Genomic DNA, 16,822 nt, shown 5'->3' with positions numbered 1-16,822 from the left:
ATTTATAATTATATTACTCAAATTAACACAAAAGTAAAAAAGAAAACAATTATATTATAATAATAACGAAAATATTAAAATTAAAATTTAATATAATATAATACGTGCATTTGAAAACTACGATATAATAATAATAATGTAATAATATTTACACCCCAAGCATTGCACAATTGGTTGATTTTGTCTTGTGAAAACATTTATTATTGCTTGTCGGTTCTGAAGATTTATAGCTATTATTGACTTTAACTTGCAAGGGGACTTGCGGAAGTGCTCGTTTGAGCTGAGACACGTGGAAAACTAAGTGATACTTGCTACCTATTTGTACTTGTAACTTATAAGAAACTTCACCTATATTCTTTAAAACCAGAAATGGTCCCTTAAATATTGAATCCAAATTTAGGAGCAACTGTTTGTTCCCCATGTGGTTGAAGCTTAAAGTAGACGGTTTCGCCAGCCTAACCGGCATTTGTCTGGTTCTTGTTTCACACGAGGCAGATGAAATTTAAGTATTTGCATGGCTGCTTCTCGTTCTTGTAAGATGGAATCAAGAGTCTCAATATTAGAACCACTTGGAAGATGGCAAAGGAGGGGGATATTGATGATGCCCCAAAATGGGGATGTGACGAGCCACTGCTGGCTGTTTGTAACACATACATCATAATATATCTCTAAACACCTATTAACTACTTTTGTTTGACATCTGATTGAGGATGATAAGTAGTAGAAGTAGCTAGAGCAACTCCTTATAATTTAAACAACTATTCCCAAAATGTACTTATGAAATGGGGTCTTGGTCGCTGGCGATTGTTTGTGGCAGTCCACGGAGTTTAAAGATGATCGATCATATGCGCCAAATATGGATATGTAAGGGATGTAGAGTGTGTGTACTTCCTCAATCAGTCAACCACCACTCAAATGGAATCTCTTACAGTAAATTGTTGGAGGCAAAAGCTTGCTGTTTTTTGTGTTTGTAATTTCAAAACAAAGAAAGAATAGTACCAATATAGTGAGCTGTGAAACCAAAAAATCTTTCTATTTGAAATATATAATTTTTCATACCCACTGTACAACCAGACTTCTGCTACTTGCATACAACTAAGAAGAAGGTAGAAGAAAGTAAAAAGGACATTAAAAAATGGATAACAAAAACAGCTGGCTGCTACATACAACAGAAAATACAGTTGGCATAGCACACTCCATTCTGCATGCTGTTACGACAGAAAATGCAGCAGGTGAATATCTTAAAATTCTCTATAAATACAGAAATTTAAATCTGAATATGTAGGTCTGTAGTGAGAAAAAGGAGAGCAAAAAAATGCAGAGGAAATTCAGAGAACATGCAGAAGAGAATACAGCAGAATAATGGCAGCTTCTGGAAAATGTGATGGCTATGTTTTGTAGTTCATCAGCCTTACATATATACATAGCATTTTTAAGAGAAGATATTTTGCTCAAGCAAGTACAAGCTGTCAGCAAAAAAGTTAAATAAAACACATCATTTTGTTAACCAAAACAAGCAAGATCTTGCTACAAAACATGTTTCACCATTCTTTTCAACTACCATTTACTAACTAAAGCAGAATATAGAAAAAATAATCATAAGTTTCTGACTTCAGCAATCACTGTTCAAGAAAAACTCAACCGCTAACATAAATTTCAGAAGGCCTTCCATGAAGTCCATAGCTCCTCCTGACCAAGGTGTTAAAGTGATAGGCTGCGGCTGCAACAGGCCAAGATAAGCTGATATATCAGGTTTTACATCGTTGAATATATCGCATTATCTAATAAAATTGTGAATATCCCTTTTCATTCACTTCCACTAAAATGACAAAGATATTTACTTGAAGATCGGATGTATCCCGTAGTGTCCTGTTGTTGGCTTGAAGTAAAATTCTTCAATGATCTTTTGTCCCAACTGCATACTATTTCCTAATACAAGTCTTCATTATCTCTGCAAAATCCCATCATGGAAGGTAAACGTGGAGTTGAGTCCAGAGTCCTGTTGTATCTGGTTACAAAATTTTTGAAAGTAGAATCCTGTTGCCAGCTCAGTTACATATCCTTCACTAGGTTGGATTTAAATAGAGATATTTGAATTTGAATAATCCATGTGTGGGTGTTTTGGATAGGGCGTCTGCCACTTCATTCTCCTTCTTTTTCTTGTTTGCAAGTTCGTGATGAAATCCCATAAGTTAGGATAAGCATCTGAGTTGAGTAGTTATAGCCATGAGTCACTCCAGTAAGTATTGAAGATTGTGTGGTCGGTGAGAATTAAAAATTTTCTTCCCAACAAATAACGTTCCCACTTTGTTACAACCAACACCAGGGCCCTAAGTTGTATTTCATATGCTGTCCATAAAAGGTTTCATCCTGAAAAAGCCTTGTTGAGAAATGTTGTAAGGTGTCCCTTCTGCATCAACACAACTCCCATGCCTTCATTAGAAGCATCTATCTCCACCATGAACCGTTCACTGAAATTTGGTAATGTTAAAACTAGTGTTGTTGTGACTTTGTACTTTAATTCTTCAAAGTCCTGTGATGCCTCTGCTTTCCGTTGGAACTACCCTTCGTTTAGCATGTTGTGAAGTGATTTTGCAATGGTGTCATAGTTGTCGCACAAACCTTCTGTAATATCTTGTGAGGCAAAGGAAGCCACACAATTTGTTCAGATTAGTGGGGTTGTTTCTAGTCGTGGAGGGCTCATATTCTTTTGGGATCCATAGCCACACCTTGCTGAATGATCTATCCAATATATCATTTGCTTCTCTTGGCGTACAGCTGATGTGTCTTAGCAAAGAGAGGACCTGTTTCAAAAAGAGTGTTCGACGTAAGGATTTTATTTATAATAAAAATATATTTGAAATAAAGCTCCGAAATAGAGAGTTAGCAGAATACATATAGAAAACCGACATATATGCAGTTTAGGATTATTTTTTAAATTCTGTATTTAGAGTTTGTTTTTTACTAGAATTCGAATTATGTTTTTTGAGTGTGTTTAAATACCACTTCAAATCAATCAATAAATGATAGTCATTTCCTCCCAAAAATTTCTGCAGTTTAAGAGAAACAAGAAAACAGAGAACTCCGAATACACATACTCTGTTTTCTTGCCCTCTCTCTCTAAACTCTCTCTCTAAAATTACAGCAAAAAATTATGATAGTTTGTTAATTAAAAATCTACAAGTGGTATCAGAGCTGTATGATCTAAAGGAATCTGTGAGAAGAAATCGAAAAAACAAAATACAACATGGCAACAAACCCGACTGGCACACTAAATCCTCCTTTATTTACAGGAGAAAATTATCACGTATGGGCAATAAAGATGGAGACGTACCTGCGAGCCCACAGCCTATGGAAGGTCGTGGAAGACGATGCAGAACCAGTATCATTGAAAGATGATGTAACAATAAACCAACTAAAGAGGTATGAAGAAGATGTCTCTAAGAAACCTCGGGCTCTGTCTTGTTTGCATGCAGCAATATTAGATTCGGTCTTCTCCAGAATAATGAACTTGAGAAACCCAAAGCAAGTATGGGACAAGTTGGAGAAGTTTGAAGGTGATGAAAGAATCAAGATGGTGAAAGTTCTAAATCTGAGAAAGCAATTTGAAATAATGAAGATGGCAGAGGCAGAAACCGTAAAGGAGTATGCCTCAAAACTACTTGATACAGTAAACAAGATCAGATTGCTCAGAGAAGACTTCGAAGACAGAAAAGTAGTTGAAAAAATGTTGGTGAGTCTCCCTGCAAGATTCGAGGCAAAAATCTCAGCTTGAAGAAACGTGCAATCTCAAAACTCTCTCGGTTGCAGAATTATTGGGCAAGCTGCAAACATTGGAGCATAGGATAGCCTTGAGAGAAGCAAACTCCACCGAAGGAGCACTAGTAGCTACACAAAGCAGAAACAAGAATCAAGGTAGAGGAAAAGGAGGAAGAAGAAATCAAGATGATCAAGTCACACGATCAACACAAAATTCAAACAAGCACAACAATAAGCAGCAAAAGGGATTACCAAACTACAGAATATGTGCTCGCAATAACCACCTGGAACAAGACTGCTAGTATAAAGGGAAGAACCCGATTAAGTGTAATTACTGCAAGAAGGGCGGACACGTCAAAAAGATATACCGATGGAAGAAAAAATATGAAGGGAACACAGCTGCTTCTTCTACTCAAAATCAGTCTCAACAAGAAGTAAATTATACCGAAGAAACCGAAGGAGAAAAGCAGATGTTTATGGCACTCAGCGAGCAATAAGAGGAAGTTGACACTCACTGGATAATTAACAGTGGTTGTACAAGCCACATGTGCAAAGAATGTTTTTTGATCTTAACAAGGATACAAAACTCAACATAACTCTAGGTGATGGAAAGGCATTAAGAGCAGAAGGAAAAGGAAGCATCGCAGTAACCACGAACTAAGGAAAAAAAGTCATACCTAACATCCTGTATGTACTTGGCCTGAGGCAAAATATGTTAAGTGTGAGCCAAATAATCAGAAGGGGATACGCTGTGGTCTTCAAGGAAAATTCATGCTCCATAAAAGACTCACGTGGATATGAAATTGCGAACATTCCAATGATCAACAGAAGCTTCACCTTGAAGCTACAAGGAGCTAAAGAAAAACTAAGGTGCACTACTCAAAACGACATCATTCTATGGCATCGAAGATTTGGATATGTGCATCTTGAAGCCCTCAAGAAGATGAACTCATTAAAATTGAGTTTAGATCTCTCTGAAATCATAGGAGAAAACTAAATCTGCCAAATTGGGAAGATGCACAGACAACTGTTCCCTTCAAAGTCTTCCTGGAGAGCAAATACCAAGCTTGAATTGATCCACACAGACATCTGTGGTCCTATGAGCACAGAGTCACTAAGAAATAATAGGTATTTCATCCTATTTATTGATGATCACTCCAGAATGACACGGATCTATTTTATAAAAATAAAGAATGAAGCTCTACAAAAATTCAAGGAGTTCAAAGCTGAAAGAGAAGCAGAAAGTGGAATGAAGCTGAAGTGTTTGAGGTCAGATAATGGTCTGGAGTTCAAGGATTTCTGTATTAAAAAAGGCATAAAACAACAGCTTACAGCCCCCTGCTCTCCACAGCAAAATGGAGTATCAAAAAGAAAGAACAGAACTATAGTTGAGATGGCAAGAAGCTTACTCAAGGATAAATAGCTGCCTCTGCAATTTTAGTGTGAAGCCATAAACACTTCTGTATACCTGTTAAACCGACTTCCCTCTCGGGCTGTTGAGGGAAAGACCTCATATGAATGTTGGAGTAGAAGGAAGCCGGCTACAAGGCATCTACGAGTGTTTGGTTCCATCTGCTACTGTTATGTAGCATAAGAGAAAAGGAAGAAGCTGGATGATAAAACAGAAATTTGTATCTTTTTGGGTTATAATACAGAAACAAAAGGATACAGGATCTTCAATCCAAAGACTAAAAAGGTTATGACCAGAAGGGATATGGTAATTGATGAAGCATCTCATTGGGATTGGAAAGATGAAAAGATAATCCCTGATAATATAAGTTCTACTTCAAAACAAGCTCAATAAGAAAATGAAGAAATGAATAATCAAGAGTTAGAAAAATCACCAAATAAAAGGACAAAAAGCTTATATGACATCTATGATCAACGCAACATTGCTGTTGCAGAGCCAACAACTTTTGAAGAAGCTACTCAACATGAGGTTTGGAGAAAAGCTATGGAAGAAGAATTGAACATGATCAAGAAAAATGCCACTTGGTCTCTGGTTCCCAAACCAAAAAGTAAAAATGCAATCAGAGTTAAATGGATCTTCCGGCTCAAAATGAACCCAGACGACTCAATCAATAAGTACAAAGCACACCTGGTAGTGAAAGGTTATGCTCAATTGCCGGGAGTGGATTTTGGGGAGATATTTACCCCAGTAGCAAGACATGAAACGATAAGGTTTCTGCTTGCTGTGGCAGCACAAAGAGGTTGGCATGTATTGCACCTTGATGTAAAATCTGCCTTTTTAAATGGTGAATTGGAATAGGATATATTTGTCCAACAATCGAGGATTTGAAGTAGAAGAGATGGTTGATTGTGTGTATAAATTACATAAAGCACTGTATGGTTTGAAGCAAGCTCCCAGAGCATGGTATGGCAAAATTGATGCATACATGCTACACTGTGGGTTTAAAAGAAGTAAGAATGAAGCAACCCTATATGTCAAACACCTAAAGGATGGAAAAATGGTCATCATATCACTGTATGTTGATGATATTCTCATCACTGGAAATGATGAACAAAGAATGGAGGAACTCAGAACACAACTAGAGCAGGAATTTAAGATGTCAAACCTTGGGAGAGCAACCTATTTTCTGGGAATGGAGATCGCAATATGAGAAAGGGATCTTTATATCACAAAAGAAGTATGTGAGGGAATTGCTCAAAAAATTCAAGCTTAAAAATTGCAAAGCCGTATCTACCCCTCTCATACCACATATTAAACTATCAAAAGCTGAAGAAAAAGAAAGGGTGAAGAAGAAAGAGTTCAGGAGTAAAATTGGCAGCTTACTCTACCTAACTGCCACTCGACCAGATCTAACTTATGCAACCAGCCTGCTATCTCAGTTTATGAATTCACCAAGACAATCACACATGACAGCAGTTAAACATATCCTAAGATATGTAAAAGGAACCACTGATCTGGGAATCCATTTTCAAGCTCACACAGAAGGAGAGCTTCTAGGATACACGGACAGTGACTAGGCAGGATGTGTGGAGGATCCTAAAAGCACATCGGGGTATGTTTTTTCACTTGGTTCTAGTGCGTTTTCATGGTCGTCAAAGAAGCAAAAAATTGTTGCACAGTCATCCGCCGAAGCTGAATACACAGCAGCAACAGGAGCAGTAAATCAAGCTTAATGGTTAAGGAAAATATTAGATGATTTACAGATGCTTTCCACTAAACCTACGATCCTTTACATCGACAATAAATCAGCAATCACCATTGTAAAAAATCTGGTGTTGCATGGAAAAACTAAGCATATAAAGGTTAAGTTCCACGCTATAAGGGAAGCAAAAAAGGAGAAAGAAGTAAGCCTAGTACACTGTGCAACAGAAGATCAAGCAGCAGACATTTTTACCAAGTCCTTGCCGAAAGGCAAATTTGAAGAACTAAGGAAAATGTTGGGGATGAATAAAATCCTTAAGGAGGAGTATTTGACGTAAGGATTTCATTTATAATAGAAATCTATTTGAAATAAAGTTACGAACAGAGAGGTGGCAGAATACACATAGAAAATTGACATATATGCGGTTTAGGATTGTTTTTAAAATTATGTGTTTAGAGTTTGGTTTTTGTTAGAATTCGAATTATATTTTTTGAGTAGGACTCTAATTTAATTCTGTGTTTAAATACCACTTAAAATCAATCAATAAATGATAGTTCCTTCCTCCCAAAAATTTCTGCAGTTTAAGAGAAATAAGAAAACAGAAAACTCCGAATACACATACTATTACCCTCTCTCTCTCTAAACTCTCGCTCTAAAATTACAGCAAAAAATTGTGATAGTTTATTGATTAAAAATCTACAAAGAGGTTAGTACGCTCAAGAATATTGAAATTGTAGACGATTATATCATCAAAAAATACAATTACAAATTTTACAATGAAAGACTTAAGCACATTATTCATAAGTGCTAAAAAGGTTGAAAGGGAATTGGTGAGCTCCGAAGTGCATCACCAAGAACTTGTAGTTTCCCTTATTGATGCAGAATGTTGTCTTTTGTATGTCCTTCTTTGTCATGCGTATCTTGTGTTAACCAAAGCAAATCTAACTTTGAGAATATGAATGACCTTTTAATTCATCCAATAGCTTCTCAATTATCAGAATTGGGAATTTGTCTTTCACAATCCACTTATTAAGCTCTCACTAATAGATATACATTCGCCATCTACCATTTATCTTTTTCACCAAAACGATTAGTGAAGAAAAAGGGCTTTGTCTTTCTTTTATAACTTCAGTGTCCATTAATTTATCCACCATCCTTTCTGTAATATCTTCCTCCTCCTTTGAATGCTTATAAGGTCTTACATTTACTATTTTGTATGGATCCATGAGCTGTATATGATGATCATGGCTTCTATTTGGAAGTAGAGCAGTATGAGTTTCAAATACATAAGAAACTTGGTCTAGTATCGGCTTAATTGTTGTTAGATTTTCTTTTGAATTGCTGCTGAAATCCAGGGATATTTAATTCAGGGGCTACATTGGTTGTTTCCTCATTAATTTCATCATTCGAGCTTGAGAGACTTATTTCAACCCTATCTCACTTGCTCCTTCCAGTTTAATCCGTCGATCATCTCTCTTGGACATCATCATTAGGTGCTTAAAATTTGAAACAATGTCATCCAGTAAGTTCAGTCATTGTATTGAAAGTACAACTTCAACTCCTCCCATAGAACCAAGAAAAGATTTGCTTGATAAGCTTTCCCCTTCACGCTCCACTTGAAGTCTTTACATCATTTATTGAATTCTATTGTGTCAGACTTGCTACTTCAATCAACTTCAGTTTTGTGATTACCATTTTACATGTTAATGCCTTAGCCAAATCCGAGTTCAAGAAGTTGTGGCTGCTGCCAGTGTCAATCAGCAAATGAACTAGTCTTTTGTCTACCATCTCTTTGACTCTCACAGAACTAGTGGAGTTTTTTAGTTTCTAGATTCCTTTAATAGTATAAATAGAAATCTATAATTTTTGTTCAACTGTTCTGCAACTTCTTTTGCTACAGGGATTCCTTTAATAAGATAAATAGAAATCTTTAATAGGAGTGCATGTATCAATAAATTTTATGAATGGAAGCTGAAGCATATGTATGGAGACATCTAAGTATGTACATGCACGTATATATATATTTCAATTATACGAGGCCCATTTAGAATTAACATTTTCAAGGATGTTTTTGTTAGTACCAAAAAAATCTTGTACTTCTTTACGCTTATATGAAATTGCATTGTACGCTTAATTCTATTAATATACTCCATAAACTACCACAATATACTAAATGGCTTCCTTCCTTTGTATTTTTTTATTAACTTTAGATTGTTACTAATTAAAAAATAAACCATTATCTTATCTTAATTATATAATCAGAAGTGCATGATGAAATTTAATATAAAAACAAAATTGTGAGCATTTTGATATTAGCTTATACATTTGATCTCAAACTTATGTAAAAATATTACAACTTCATGGCTCTCAACTATACAACCGATATTGACTATAACCATCATGCATGACCCTCATTTTTCTTGCACTAAATCCTCTTGAGGGTCTTCCTTTTATACCACTTTTCCAAATCTCCAATTGCCAAATTAGTTATCTTCAATTATTGAAACCTATTGCACATATATATATGTCCACCATAAACCTGTGAGATTTACGTGTGATGTTTAATGATTGTCTGCTTGCTTCGGCCTAAAGAGACACCTTAATCAACAACATTGCTGCTAAAGAGCTTGAACTTGTTGGCATCAAGAACCAATTTCCTTACGGAAGAAAATGCACCCATAAGTCCTGCTCCTGTAAACACAACAATGATAGAGATGTTGATGAAGTAAGTGGGGGAGGATTTTGGAGGCTTGTAGGTCATGTTATAAAGTAGCATGGGGAGGATGAAGTCCAGAGGGATGAATCCAATAGCTCCTACTATGCCATTTATGTCTCCAAAGAACGGAAGCATTGCTGCCATAAACCCGCAAAATATCATGTAAACGCTTCGCAGAATTATCCTCGGGATTAGGTTCCTTTTAGAGAACATCCCTTGCTTCACATCAGCTGATTTCTTTTCCATGATCTCATAAGCTACTTGAGAATAAACCTGTGTTGTATTAGAGAATAATTACCTCAATGCAACGTGAAAATTTAGGTTTTCAAATTGAGAAAAACAAGAGATCAAACAGCGGCTATTCCTTGAAAATCTCTACTTTTCCAAAGGGATGTAATCAATGTTGAATATTTGGAAAAAAAAAAAAAAAAACTGATATATGTATATTATATCACTACAAGTTATGGGTTCATATTTGAATGAGAAGTCTACATATAGAAAGGAGATTTACCAGGCCAATAGCAAAGAGTTGAAGGAGAACAAAGACAACAGCTAGACCTAGAACGACTGTGGGAGCCAAAGAGGGTCCATCATCAGGTATTAGACTCTTGAGAATATTGGAATTAGATTTGCTTCCAAACACCCAGTACCCAGAAATTGCAGCTGAGTAGAAAGTAAAGAAGATTACAGTATAACACATGACAAGGCCTTTAAACATCTTCCCAGTAGCAGGTGGAGCCAGAGTCGCCTAAGTTAATGCAAAAAAAGAAAAGGAAGAAGAAGAAGTTCAATCAGGATCAAACAAGACGGGTTATAGCTCAACTTATTTGTTTAATTGCTGAATTTTTCTTTTTTTTCTTTTTTTTTTTGCATAATCTCATTGGTGCTAACTTCACACAAACATCCATCTTTAACAATTTTCCATTACATATTAATCAATTACGTAAGGAGTAGCATTGAAGATGATGTTTCTAGCTGTAAAGAATCTTAGAGACAATAAATTAAAAGAGAAAATTATTTAGCAATAAATGTGTATGTTTATTATAAGAGTCAAAATTAATTACCTGTATTTCAGGTAGTATCCCATTTCCAAAAATGGCAGCTATTATAGAGATAGAAGTGAATGCACTAAAAGCCCTTGCTGAACTAGAATGCTCTAAGGAATAGTCCCTGGATGGAGCATTTTTGGAGAGACCTACATGACAAGTTAAGTGTTTTAAATATTAATTATTACTAATTTATGTGGGAAAAGCATTTTAAACATTAACTAACTTGGATAATATTAATAATTATTTAAATTTAAAAGCGACTTCATTTAGAATTCTCTTAAACATCAAGAACTCCCTCACAAATTATGTTTCGGACAAATCCAAAATTGATATATATAATTCATTTGCAAATCTAGGCTTATTCATTAAATTATATTTAAGAATGATAAATATTAAGTTGAAGCGGAATTAGGACAATATATATTCTAAAAATTGCACGAGTATGACATTCATTGTTCCAATTTCATATAAAACTTCACGTAACATTAATTTTTTTTTGTCATTCTAACATAATTAACATTCTCTCTTGATTAAACTAAACATGAATTTTGCAAATATAATTTTATTAATATATAAACAATCATTTTAAATTATGATTCAATTCAAACTTAATTACCATCGATGTAATAGATGTAAGAGATATTGAGGGTACCTGCATTAATACAAGCACCGACCACCAAGAAAGTATAGCCCAAACTGAGAAGTAAAGAAGCTAAATTGATGTGCCTCAGGGAGTGAAAGGTTGGAAGTTGAGACAAAAATATCATTACCACTGTTACCATTGCTATAAATTCATATAGTTTCAAGGAGCCATTGGGAGCAAGATTGGAATACATGATCTGTTGAGTCAATGAAAAAAAAAAAAAAAAAAAAAAAAAAAAAGGTAAACTAAATACGATTTTGAATGTTTTGTTTATGTATAAAGTAAGAAATATTAAAATTATATCGGTGAATTATTTTTTAGTCATTTATTAAATAATAAATCATTAGATATGAATATAATTTGATTGTTATTTGTTTTTTATAAATAAAAAAAAATAAAGAATAAATTTAGTATAAATATAAATATTAAAATACACTAACAAACAAAATTTATGTGAAGAAACATATTTCAAAATTATATGAAGTTTCACTATATGTGTGTATGTATGTATAACAAAAGTTGAATTTGCTAAAGATATAAACAATTCTATTTCACCACCATAATAAAGTAGTAGTCTAAATTATCCCAAACATAAAACACTAAAAGCTCATGATTTGATGAGTCTGTTTTTTTCTGAAGAACAGAAATTAATCATCTACTTAATTTGGGTATTGAAAATAAGAATCTACTAGTTCTTTGACGAATGTGAAGATACTACTAATAAGGACTACTAGCTACAGACTTGTCATGGAACAAAACTGTCTTCTTACTTTTTTTAAATTAAAAAAATAAAAATAAAAATCTATACTACATGCTGATTGTGAAACAAATATAAATATAACAGTGGTCCAATCCACCACCCCACCAAACTAGAAAAGGACTTTGTCATCATTTAAATGGTTATATATATATATGTATTGAAGATAAATAAATCATAAATAAATACCTCGAGACATTGACCTGCGAGCAAAATTGCTCCTATTCCAACCCCCGTGTTGATAGCTGTTTGAATAAATATCACAAAATAGAACATCCACCCCGACCCTGCAATAAATCAAAAATCATACACTTTAAGAATTTAATTTTTCAATATAAATTCATAAATTTTATTAAAATTAACAATACATATACATAATTATTTATGATTCTTTAATCTCACTTATTATATACGCGTTTGTGTGTGTGTGTGTGTGTATACACACACGTGCACTGAGGGTTTCAGTGGTAAAAGAATATTACATAGTCAAAGTGTGTGTGTGTGTGTGTATATATATATATGCTAGTAGCGGTGAAAGGCAATATTCCCAGTCCACATGCATGGACCCCATAACGAGTAAGTTGTTTGAAAATTCAACATGAGCTTCTCAGCGCATCTTTAAAATTTTAAATGCAAAAGAAACAAGATTTTGTTGTTCAATTTTCTCAAAGTGGGATTAAATAATACGAGCTTACATTCCCTCCATATAAAATATATACTCAATACACGGCGCAGTTGATGAAAGAATATTTTAAAAGCAAACTACAATTTAATTGAAAATCGGTTAGACGTTATATGTAACTTAATTTTGTCCGACGAAACTTAAAAACAGTTAACAGTTAAAAAAGTTGGTAACACCGAAAAAACTCCGTCATAAAATGAAATCTTTATTTCTATATGAAAACTTTTAGAAAGACGGTTGAGTGGAATTCCATTTCTTCCATTATGTTCAGTCGGGTGTGGATCCTTTTAGACCCGGTCACAACCCGAAATATCAACACGTGTTCAAATTCTTACAATTCATCCAATTCCGATCCCCCAAAAAGTCAACCGGACAAATTTAAACCCATCATCGATCCGCGATTTGCGCATTTAGAGAAAACCCAAGAAAGATTTCTTTTGATGTCCTCTTTAATTTTTCCGAAACACAGTGAGAGAAACAAAAAATAAGAAAAGATTGTTATCGTTTTCCGAGTTACCTAAAACATCGGCGGCCAGTTCACGGAATCTGATATGGCGGCGTCCAGCCTTCTCGCAGTGGTCCAGCACTTTCGACATGAGATAGTAAGAATAGAAGGTAACAGCACCCATCGTCGTTAAGCAAAAGAACCCTAATCCCCATCCTAATCCTCTGAATGCATACGGCAGCGTCAGTATTGTGGGTCCAACTATCGCCGTCGTCAGATGAAACCCTGCATGCCACCATTTTCCTACCAACCAAAAAACATATACGATTGATAAAATAAAATTTTCCTTTTTCTAACAAAAATAAATTATCAAGAGTCCTTTCTTTCACCTTTTGACTGGAGGACAAACACAGCTCCGGCATCGGCGTCGGTGTCGGCGTCGGACTTTGGAGGTTGAGCCATTGATGGTTGACAGAGATTAAATAAAGGCCAAAGAGGGAATTGTTGTTGGAGGCATCAAAACCAGGAAGGTTTTGGCGCACCTAGCCGCCTTGTCATGCCATTAACCACTTGTTTGTTTATCGTAGACGACTTAATAAATAGTGTTGTGGAAAATATGATTCCAATTTGGGTATTATCCTATTGTTTTTTTTTTTAAAATATAACTCAGAGTTAGAGTTTTGGATATATATATATATATATATATTAAAAAAAAAATAAAAAAAAAAATGTATACATAATAAAATAATTAATAGATGCAAGGCTTTTAATAATTTTGAGAAAATAAGGTTTTTAGATTTGAGAAAAGGTATTAAATTACCTCTCCTCCCAGATAAAATAATTAAAAAGAAATACAGAGGCGTAAGAATAATGTTCTTTTTTTTTTTTTTTCAATTTTTATATGATTAAAAAACAAAGTGGGAAAAGAGACTTTATGGACAAAAAGATGAGAAGCATGAGTGCACTCAGAATGTTAACATGGCGTAATCGAGTGCTGGGTGAAGAGATTACACGAAAGATTACCCCCCCACTTTCTATATAAACATTCAATGAATATATATACATACATCTAACGGATAAGGTACGTTTTAGTTTATGTATGGTACGAGATTCATATGTCTGGGAAGGCAAAAATTTGGGCCAATTCAGTTTTTTCTTATTTGTTACCATTGAAGCCCATAAAAATAAAGTGTTTAATTTCTGACCAATTTATTATTCTATTTTAATTATTTCTTATGCTAATTCCAAAAAAAAACGTGTTAAAATTTGATTGGATATCATGACATGATCATGATCAGATAAATCAAACCATAACGTGTCAGTGATAGAGACATTTGGGACTTATCTTCATTTTATGATGAAAGAGATGTTCATTAAATGAGAAATTATGGAATTATAAGAATGCGTATTATTTTTGTTCGTTTGAAATATATATTAATTAATATAATTATTTTAAACTATTTAATTTAATTTATTATTTGATTTCAAATTTAAATTATTTAAAATTTAAAATTAAGCTTGAATTAATTGTTTTTATAATTTATTTAATTAAATTTTACTAAACATGAAAACCATGACAATCGTTGCTCTTTTCCTTTGCCACGACATGAGCTTGATAGGTAAAGATGGGAATTGACTAAAGGTGGAAGAGGGTTTTTGCAGTGAACTAACGAAATAAGAAGAAGAAGCAAGAAGTAGTAGAGATGAAGATGGATTAAGTGATGAAATCATTTTAGTGCATGTTATACGATAGCTTTATTTTTCAAGGAACTGACATTTACGAGTATTTCACTTCTTAGTGTAATACTCCCCACTCGATATGAAGTGCAATTTATTTTCATACAATAAACCCATAAAAATATACATATACACATATCAAAATTTATCATACAATTTAATATCGTATGTGATATATACAGTCATTATATATACAGAACATGAGGTTAAAGTTTAGAGTTTAATAAAATAAAACGAAAATTTATCGAATATGCACAAAATATACATAAATAGAAATTCAGGTCCTACTCGTCTGGCAGCGGTTCTAACTCTTGTTTCTTCTTTAAAAAATATCATAGTAAAATTTAATGAATTTCACCAACTCAATAAGTATTTCTGTTCTCTCAACCCAAATAAGATTTAATGCAAAACACACAATATGAGACAAATGTAATAATGATGTTTCAATGCAAAATTCATTTATTATTTTTACCATTTCACATATTTCTGATTGGATTTCTAAATTCTCTCGAATATCATATACAATCCTCAAATGTATATCTACACACTCTCGAAAGAACATAAATACACTCGAATATCAATCCTAACCTCAAAACATAACCACATACACATAAAAGATCACATATACACCCGAAAGACCATTTCTAAGGTTTCATTGCGCGATGTCGTTTATGTCGTCATCGATGAGAGGTGAAATAGATCTCTCCATCTCATGGATAGCACACATACACAGAATCTCATAATGGCCACAATAGATACGTTTACTAGGTGACCCACACTCACAAATACATGTTCACATCTGGACTAGAATTCAAACTCTATCTACGTATAGATTCACCATTCCCGCTGAACTTCAACTACACACACACTCCCTTCCTCGATTCAGACTAAATGAAAACGATATTCAAGATCCATACCCTAATAACTCACATTTTCTCATTTCTAGTTTCTTATTTATTTTACTCTCATTTTATTTTTCCTAAAATTTTATTTAATTGATCGCTTCACAACTATAATTATTCTTTTTCCTTTCTATTTTTATTTCTTTAAATTATTTTTTTTTCAACTTTTCACTTAATTAAGAATTTTTTTAAATTTTAAATTCATTTCTCATCACAGTCCAAGTATTTATCAGTCTTTGAGTTTGTTTTCTGGTTTCGTCTCCTCATAATTTTTAATAGCTTAGGTTCACTGATTATAGGTTCGGGTTCTATTCTCCATCAAAAATCGGGTCAGTATCCATTCAAATTTTAAAATACACATAAATTAATAAAATTCATGCAAATTTCAAAATCTGAATCTAGGTTTAGAATCAGAAATACTTACATTCCTATACAACAGTCTTCTTGGATTTGCCTGAACGTCCTAATTTTCTGTACGTATACAACACAAATTAATTAATATAATTTAATTACTAAACAAAACTAATTTAATTGAATTTAGGTATTTTAATGATAACCCGACGGAAGATCCCGAAAACATCGAGATCTGTACGTAGGGAAGGTCTTTCGGCTTCCCGTTCGGCAGATCGGATTCTTGTACTTGAGGAAGATTTTTCAATTTTTCGAACGGTGAATCGGAATCCCAAAAGGGTGAATCCAGTCTTCATTCCCGAAGAAGGCCCCTTGGCTTCCATTGGCGGGCCAGTTTCCCACTCCCGATGAAGGCTCCTCGATTCCTACACGGGTGGGTGGCCAGGCCGAACTCGCGCGGCCAACCTGACCAACACTCCCCCACCGCTCAACAGCCTTCAAAAACACAAAAAAAATGCTTTACCTTTCCGACATGGGGCGATTCGGCCTCAGTTTGGCTCCTGATAATTTTCTTTCGATCACCCCACAGCTCCCTTGCTTGCTTACGATTGGAATGATGATTTTCACACCCAAAAAATCGATTAATATAAAATAGAAAAAAAAATTGA

The 16,822-nt window shown here is 34.1% G+C and overlaps 2 protein-coding genes and 1 long non-coding RNA gene across 4 annotated transcripts; 1 reads left to right on the top strand and 2 right to left on the bottom strand.

Annotated features, from left to right (window-relative positions):
- Positions 1 to 1,012: 1,012 nt before the first annotated feature.
- LOC148266278 (uncharacterized) lies at positions 1,013 to 2,791 on the bottom strand. Its single transcript, XR_015818759.1, has 2 exons — positions 1,842 to 2,791; positions 1,013 to 1,720 (listed from the first exon to the last, which is right to left on the bottom strand). It is a non-coding gene; the product is annotated as an uncharacterized LOC148266278 (long non-coding RNA).
- Positions 2,792 to 3,247: 456 nt separating this feature from the next.
- On the top strand, positions 3,248 to 3,775 carry LOC148266277 (uncharacterized). Its single transcript, XM_088219068.1, has one exon. It carries the CDS (start codon positions 3,248 to 3,250, stop codon positions 3,773 to 3,775), a length of 528 nt encoding a protein of 175 aa, XP_088075194.1.
- Positions 3,776 to 9,167: 5,392 nt separating this feature from the next.
- Positions 9,168 to 13,825, bottom strand: LOC110809434 (Transmembrane amino acid transporter family protein). 2 transcript variants are annotated; one of them, XM_088217867.1, is made up of 7 exons: positions 13,554 to 13,823; positions 13,237 to 13,467; positions 12,227 to 12,324; positions 11,290 to 11,476; positions 10,653 to 10,783; positions 10,100 to 10,336; positions 9,168 to 9,861 (listed from the first exon to the last, which is right to left on the bottom strand). In XM_088217867.1, the coding sequence occupies exons 1-7, from the start codon at positions 13,624 to 13,626 to the stop codon at positions 9,472 to 9,474; spliced, it is 1,347 nt and encodes a 448-aa protein (XP_088073993.1). In that variant the 5' UTR covers positions 13,627 to 13,823; the 3' UTR covers positions 9,168 to 9,471. The 2 variants fall into 2 exon arrangements, with proteins under 2 accessions (XP_088073993.1, XP_088073994.1); XM_088217868.1 differs by lacking the exon at positions 10,100 to 10,336 and having other exon boundaries at positions 13,554 to 13,825.
- Between the last annotated feature and the right edge of the window lie 2,997 nt (positions 13,826 to 16,822).

Source organism: Carica papaya, chromosome 4, assembly GCF_054855325.1.
Source record: "Carica papaya isolate Zhongbai chromosome 4, ASM5485532v1, whole genome shotgun sequence".
In the NCBI taxonomy this organism is placed as follows: Eukaryota; Viridiplantae; Streptophyta; class Magnoliopsida; order Brassicales; family Caricaceae; genus Carica; species Carica papaya.
The sequence above is the reverse complement of the archived record's forward strand: the minus strand, read 5'-3'. Positions and strand labels throughout refer to the sequence as shown.

Bases quoted from the DNA above. Each gene is read 5' to 3' on its own strand.
- LOC148266277 (XM_088219068.1), top strand. From the start codon at position 3,248: ATGGCAACAAACCCGACTGGCACACTAAATCCTCCTTTATTTACAGGA.
- LOC110809434 (XM_088217867.1), bottom strand. From the start codon at position 13,626: ATGGCTCAACCTCCAAAGTCCGACGCCGACACCGACGCCGATGCCGGA. The intron at 13,468-13,553 runs GTGAAAGAAAGG...TTTGGTTGGTAG, and splicing joins GTTTGTCCTCCAGTCAAAAG to GAAAATGGTGGCATGCAGGG. The intron at 10,337-10,652 runs GTAATTAATTTT...GCATTAACTTAG, and splicing joins GGATACTACCTGAAATACAG to GCGACTCTGGCTCCACCTGC.